Source organism: Nipponia nippon, unplaced genomic scaffold (genome assembly GCF_047370975.1).
Source record: "Nipponia nippon isolate SJK-2023a ecotype South Korea unplaced genomic scaffold, ASM4737097v1 scaffold_2, whole genome shotgun sequence".
Classification (NCBI taxonomy): Eukaryota; Metazoa; Chordata; class Aves; order Pelecaniformes; family Threskiornithidae; genus Nipponia; species Nipponia nippon.
In genome coordinates this window covers 113447582-113453967 of record NW_028262336.1, presented here as the reverse complement: position 1 = coordinate 113453967, position 6386 = coordinate 113447582, and the positions used below count along the sequence as shown (strand labels likewise).

General features: G+C 45.3%; 1 protein-coding gene across 2 annotated transcripts in view; it reads left to right on the top strand.

The window, feature by feature from the left end:
* The first annotated feature begins 438 nt into the window (after positions 1-438).
* The window catches only part of DDX10 (DEAD-box helicase 10), a 193139-nt gene continuing 187191 nt past the window's right edge, over positions 439-6386 (top strand). For both annotated transcript variants that reach the window (XM_087757197.1, XM_087757196.1), the window contains exon 1: positions 439-671. In XM_087757197.1, the coding sequence (XP_087613323.1) occupies positions 462-671 (210 nt within the window). In that variant the 5' untranslated portion in view covers positions 439-461. The remainder of the gene's footprint in view (positions 672-6386) is intronic.

The window sequence follows — 6386 nt, the reverse complement described above, 5'->3', positions numbered from 1 at the left end:
TGCTTCTTGATTTTTCCGAATTTGTCAGTTTTTTCCTGTAATGAGTTGGCAAAGAAAGCATGAACGAACTTGTCCCAGAACTCTTCCCCCTGATCCCCCACAGCACCATACGGAAAAGGACGAAATTAGAGATAGTAGTAAGTGCACATTCCTTTTCTCTAGAGGCTTTAATTTTTGTTTTGTTTTATAATCTCTATCATAGAGCACGTTTCGCATGCTGCATTTTTGCAAGCTGCGCCAAGAGCTCATTTTTTGGGTTATATCACACGAAGTGTGATTTTTTTCTCTAACTCTTGTGCCGCCTCTTCACCTCCCCACACGCTGAGGAAGGCCCCTGGTGGCCGAGCCGAGCCGAGCCGAGCCGAGCCGAGCCGAGCCGAGCCGGGCCCTCCCCCGGCGGCGCGTCCCGCTGACGCGCTCCGCCTGCGCCCAGCCCCGCCCCCGGCGGCCGTGTGCGTCCCATGCGGGGCGGCGGCGGCAGCATGGGCCGGGCTGGCAGCGATGGCGGCGGCGGGTCGGCGGCGATGGACCCGGTGCGCAGCTTCGAGCGCTGGAAGAAGAAATACACCCGGCGGACGAGGAAGCTGCGGCTGCAGCGCAAGGAGCGGAAGCGGCCCGAGTGGCAGGTGGAACGGGAGGGCATCGGCCGGCTGGTGCAGCGCTACCCCGAGGTACGGCTGGTGCCGCCGGGCCGGGCCGGGCCGCGAGCGAGGGGCTTTGCGGGGCGGGGACGGGAGGGCCCGGCCGGGTGGGCATGGCGGGGCTGCGGGGCGCGGAGGAGCGGCCCCTCTCCTCGTGTGGTGTGGGGGGGATCTGCGAGGGGGGGTCCTGGGAGTTGGCGGGGCTGTTCCTCTGGCTGTTGGCGGTGCCTGTAGGTCACAGCTTTGTTGGGTGACGCTGCTCGCTGGCAGGCAGAAGGGCTTTCACCTCCATGAGGCAGGGGTGGCCCCCCCGTTCCCTTCCTTTCTCCCCCCAGGCGGAGGAGGAGGGGGCAGTGGCCGCGGTCCCAGTGGTTCTGGTGGAGGTGACTGGGCGGGCTGTGGAGCCGGGGTAGTCAGACCCTCTGGAGGGGAGTGAGGGGTTGAGAGCGCAGGGGGGAGGAGGAGGAGGAGGTTGAAGTAGATGGCGGGAACCGTTGTAACCAGTGGCCCTTGGCCCTTCTGACTAGGCAGCACGGATGCCTGGCTGTTGGAGATGGGACACGTTCGTCTCCATAGAAGATGCCCTACAGCAAACACCACGCTAGGAGAGTATGTTGCTTAACCTCAAGTCAGGAAATAAGTATTTGAATATTAGAGCCAGGGTCCGTGGTGTTGGTTTTGTCACCCAGATTCCCTTGAATTCCTCTGGGAGATGGACAGCTTTTGAGCCACATTGATTAGTGGAAAGTACTGTAATTGTGAATAACGGCTTAGATGTGCTCTGCCTGTGGTGTTGCTTTGTGTCCTGTCAACTGTTGCTGAATTTAAAGCTACTGCTGGGGAGGAGCATGGCCGCTGTACTTGGTTTCCCAGCACTCAGCATAGCTAATAGTGGAGACTTTTTGGTAGTTGTAATTTGAGCAGAAAGTAATGACGAGGTATAGAAGAAACATGTCTGTTACCATGAAGAGGTTGTTATAGCTCCTTTGGTTAAGATTCAGCAAGTTAGACTTCTGAAACTTTGCACAATCATTGGCTTTACTGGTTTGAAAGCAAATGGTATGCTTCCAAAGATGGTCAAATTACTGTTTTGAATCACAGATTATTTCTCAGGGAAAAAAATGGACTTATCATTCATTGTTTTTATGATAAAAATTAAAGATGGTAGCTACATACATGATTAATACATTTTATTGTGGATAAATTTTGAATTAACTTGTTTTCGCAATATCTTTCTGCTCACTGTAGACAGAGGACTTAGATGCTGACTGTGAAAGAAGACTATTCTAATTGTTAGAAGCTTGTATTTTTCTGTGTGGGATGACCACTGGTAGGTGTGTGTCTTTCATTGTGGAATGAAAAACCTCCTACATTACTACAGTACTGTTGCACTGCTTGTTATAACTTAGACAGACAAGGTTGCCTCTGCATGGTCCCTGGAGGGTGCGTGTCTGAGCAAGAGAGAGAAACTGAGTTAAAGCAACTTGGCAAAGGCTGTGTTCAGAGTTTGAGAACTCTCTGCACAGATCCCAGGGTGGTGGGCTTATTGTTTATGTACCAAACTGCAGTATATATACAATAGATTGCTTTGTATTTCTGTGTATTTGAACACAGAGAGATGTGTAGTGAAATTAATTTTTCATGTTGTCAGGCCGTAATAGTTTCTACATTCGATAATAGCTTGCATTTAATTGATAATGCCATCTGCAAATTAGGCTGCTGCGTTACCTTAGGGCACTATGGCAATATCTAGCTATTCTTTCTTCTCTGTATCTTGTTTTGGAGTCCCATCGCTGGTCAGTAGTCTGAGCAGTAGTCTCATAGAGAAAGTGGTTGAGTTCAGGGGATAGCTTTTCTTGTAATGTAGTAGACACATGTTTGCAGAAGCTTAAGTAGTATGTTGCTCCTGTGTACTGAAATTATGTGTATATGGTGTGGGTGTATTGAGAGGCAGGAGCAGGATCATCAGAATCATCAACTGGAGGAGATGGTGGCTTTTTGGAGTGGATTACAGCCTCTTTGTCTGTGAGACTGAATGGCCAAACATGACCCCTATTCATCTGTCACTTGCCCTTAGTTGATCTCGATTCATTTGAGGAAGATGATGACAATGAAAAAAATCTTAATTGTTTAGAAGGAGGCAGCAAGAATGCTTGAAGTAAAAGATTTATCTTGGGCATTCAGTGTCGGAGGTGAAGTGGCAGAAATATTTTGAAAAATTATCTCTGGGAAGCCAGCGTCTCCTCCACTTGATGCTGCCATTGCCTCCTTGTTCTCCCCGTACACAGTGTATATGTTCTCCATATACAGTTTTGCCATATTTATGCTGTATGCATGTATTAAATCCCTACACGCATCCCTATTTATTACATTAGTTCTTATGGGGAAAAGCTGCTTTGCTATCTGTCATACCACTCTACTTTACAGGAGCGCATCCTTGGCAGATAGCGGGGTATAACTGTGGTGCTCATAGATGCATGTAAGCAGGAGAGAGGTTTAAAAGGAACACACACAACCAGTGAGTTATTGAAACAACATTCTTTAAGGGAATGATGTAACCTCTGCTTTTCCATAGTGAGGTCAGTATTCCTTTCTTATCCTCATAAATTTTACGGTGATATATCTGGTTTGTGGTAGGTAGATGTGCAATTCTCAGGCTTTTTAGGTTGATTAGTCCCCATTCTGATTTTCTACAGTTGTCTGTTCCTCTACTCCTAGCCTTAAATATTTTGTGTAATATTTAAATGCAGTCATTTTTCCCTGAAACACATCATGTACATTTGATACTTGCATTTAATTTCCACTCATTCTACATAGATTTCTGCTCTGCCTCTGTGTCACCAATGTGCATGTCTGCACACACATCTATTTCTGGGACGTGGGTAATAATTCTGTGTCTCTGTGGAGCTTGGGGCAGCATAGGTAAGGAGTGGGTAGTGGGAGGTTGTGTTTGTGTGTATATATAGAGGCTGAAGAAGAGAAGCTGGTAGTGGTCAGGCATGTATCCATCAGAATGAAGACAGAGTAAACATGTTTGTATTAGGATAGTTTTGGGGACTCCTGGTCTCAACTCTTCTGGGGTTTTGCTGTCATCTTGCTCCAGGAGTCTCCTCCCTGTGAACATACAGGTGGATGCCCATCTCGCTTCCTGTCTTCAGTCCTTCGTATCTCCTTTTCTGGTCCCTGACCTGGTTTTCCACTTGGTCTCCTGCATTTCTTCCCTATTACCCTGGACCTGGTTATAGTGAGGGTGGGGATTGTGAGGAAGTGCCATGTGCTTGGATCTTCAGGGGTCCCCAGTGAGTTCTGCAGGAGGCAGATCCCTTCTTAGGGACAAGGGAGTTAGAAAGCTCTTTGGTAAGCTCCTCTCTGTGAGGAGCACTACCTGGGCTCTCTGGCACACAGGCTGTGGGTGGGTTAGGTCTTGATGTGCTTTTGTCATCTTGCGTGTGGCATGGAATAGGGGTATCATGGCTGTTGGATGCAAGAGTATCCACCTTGCCCTCCCTCTTAGAGTATATTGTCTATAATTTCCAGTGTAAGAATGGCTGCAATGAATAACCAAGACAAAATTAAACAATAATGAAGAGATAACCAAGATATTTTGTTACTCTGGGTTTTTTTTTTTGGTAATTTGTTGACATGGGATGGCGAATGTGTGGCAGCATAGATGGAAAACATGAAATTGAGCTTCAGTTTGTCCAAATCTTGGGACCATTTTCTGTGTTACATGTTCATAGGTGATCTGTTATCTGTTGATCCAGCGACTTTGTTGCCTAACTGTAAGGCTGTTGATGAATATTGTCTTCTCCATCCAGTTGTGCTCATGAAAAGCATTAACAGCTAACTGATGTGCTGGGGAGCTCTTTGTGTAAACTTCTTTTAGTCTGCTTTACGTCCAATTAGTCAAGTTGGATCAGAGTACCATTTGAAGTATTTGAAACAAGCTGGCTGCTCTCACCTAGAGCAGATTAGAGAGAGCTCACAAGTACAGATTCCCAGCAGATTAGAGCAGGTAATAACTTCTGACAGGGAAACAAACTAAGTAGAAGTTGGTGTTGTTTTCCACTGGTACATGTAGATATGGAATAGATTTATCAGAAGATCTACCTCTAACACCAATCCTTCTTACTCCTGCTATTCGGACTTTATTTAAAAATAAACTAGTATCTTTGGAGTTTAAGGGTACTACAACAGATCATTCTTGTGCTCCAGGAAGTTTGTAGGGCAGGGAAATAATATAGAAAGCTTTGTGACATGGCCTTTCCTAACATTCCTGTGCCTCGCTCTTCTAATGTGCTTCTCACTTTTTTTCCTTCTTGAACATCTTTAAAAGAGCTAGTCTTATGCATGTAATGATTTTTAAATTGATTTAGAGGAGTTTAAGGTAGAAGAGCGGAACACTATTTGTCTCCTTCGTGATTAATACATCGGTTCTTACTGGGTCATCTAGAGTTAAAAAGAAGTTGACCACTGAAATACTTAAACCAGCCTTAATTATTTAGAACAATTTCACATTGCTGCAATAGCCCATTTCATGTGTCACAAACCTATCAAAATCTACCCCTTTAGTTGCACATAATGGATTGCTTGAATTCTTTTTTGATGTTAGTAAGACAGTTTTCCCTCCTGTAGGCATACTGTTTTCCTATGTGGACAGTCTCTTGGTTGAAATTAAACTAAACCTGTGTACATCACTGAGTTGTGATCCTTTAGAATGCAAAATAATAAGACTGGGAATTAGCCCAATACACTATCACATGTGATACGTGATGTCTTCAAAATTATCAGCTGAACTTGGAAATATTTGTCAGAAATTCCAATTTGTGAAAGTCGAAAAAAAACCCCTTTTTTATGGTGATTTCTGATCTGAAGGCTGATCTGACAGCTCAGTAGCTCTTCATTTGAGGTCGCCTCTGGAATTGTTATCACAAGTTGTCAGGAACGTCTAAGGACCACTTTGCTTGGTCCCTGCGTTGGGAGATTTCTGTTCAGCAGTCTGTTAGAGATAAACGATACCTATTAGAAATGCACAAGATGTGTAAGCTCTGAATTTGACATTTGGAAATCTCAGTTTATGGATGCTGGTCAGTATGAATTCAAAGCTGTGTAGTCTACCTTCCTCTTCATCTGCTCAGGCTTTATAGCTACAGTAGTCTCTCTATTTTTTTTTTTTTTATCCTGGGTTCTGTGTTTTTTTTCTGTCCTGCTGCTATTGATTGTTGTGAACTTTGCCAGTGGAAGCTGTCCACATCTTTTGATGACCTCCTGTCAGCTAGAACAGACTTGAAAGTATTACATTTTTCTTAAGATCTCCACTTGACATCTCAGCATTTTTGTAAATCAGCCAACTCAGGGACTCAAACACATGCTCTTGGGGGTTTTGTGTGTGTGTGTGCGCACACGTGATTAACAGCTCTCAAGTATGCTGTAGAGGTGGATGTGTACAGAGAAGTAAATTAGTAGGTGTTAGGACAATGAATTACTTTTTTAGTATGTTTTGTACCCTGTAGGGCAGCTTTAAAAAGTTAAGTATACCAAGTGCTAGAGGTTGGTGAATCTGGTGAGCCTCAGGACATAGATGGACTCTTCTTGTCCCAGTCAGGTGGATCAAGATTGCTGCAGTTCTGGGTCCCCAAGTCCAGCCTGCAATGGGGATGACCATGTATTCCCAGCAGGTATGCAGGTGTGCACACACGCATGGCCAGCCACAGGTGAACATGACAGAGCAGTGCCTTTATCAGC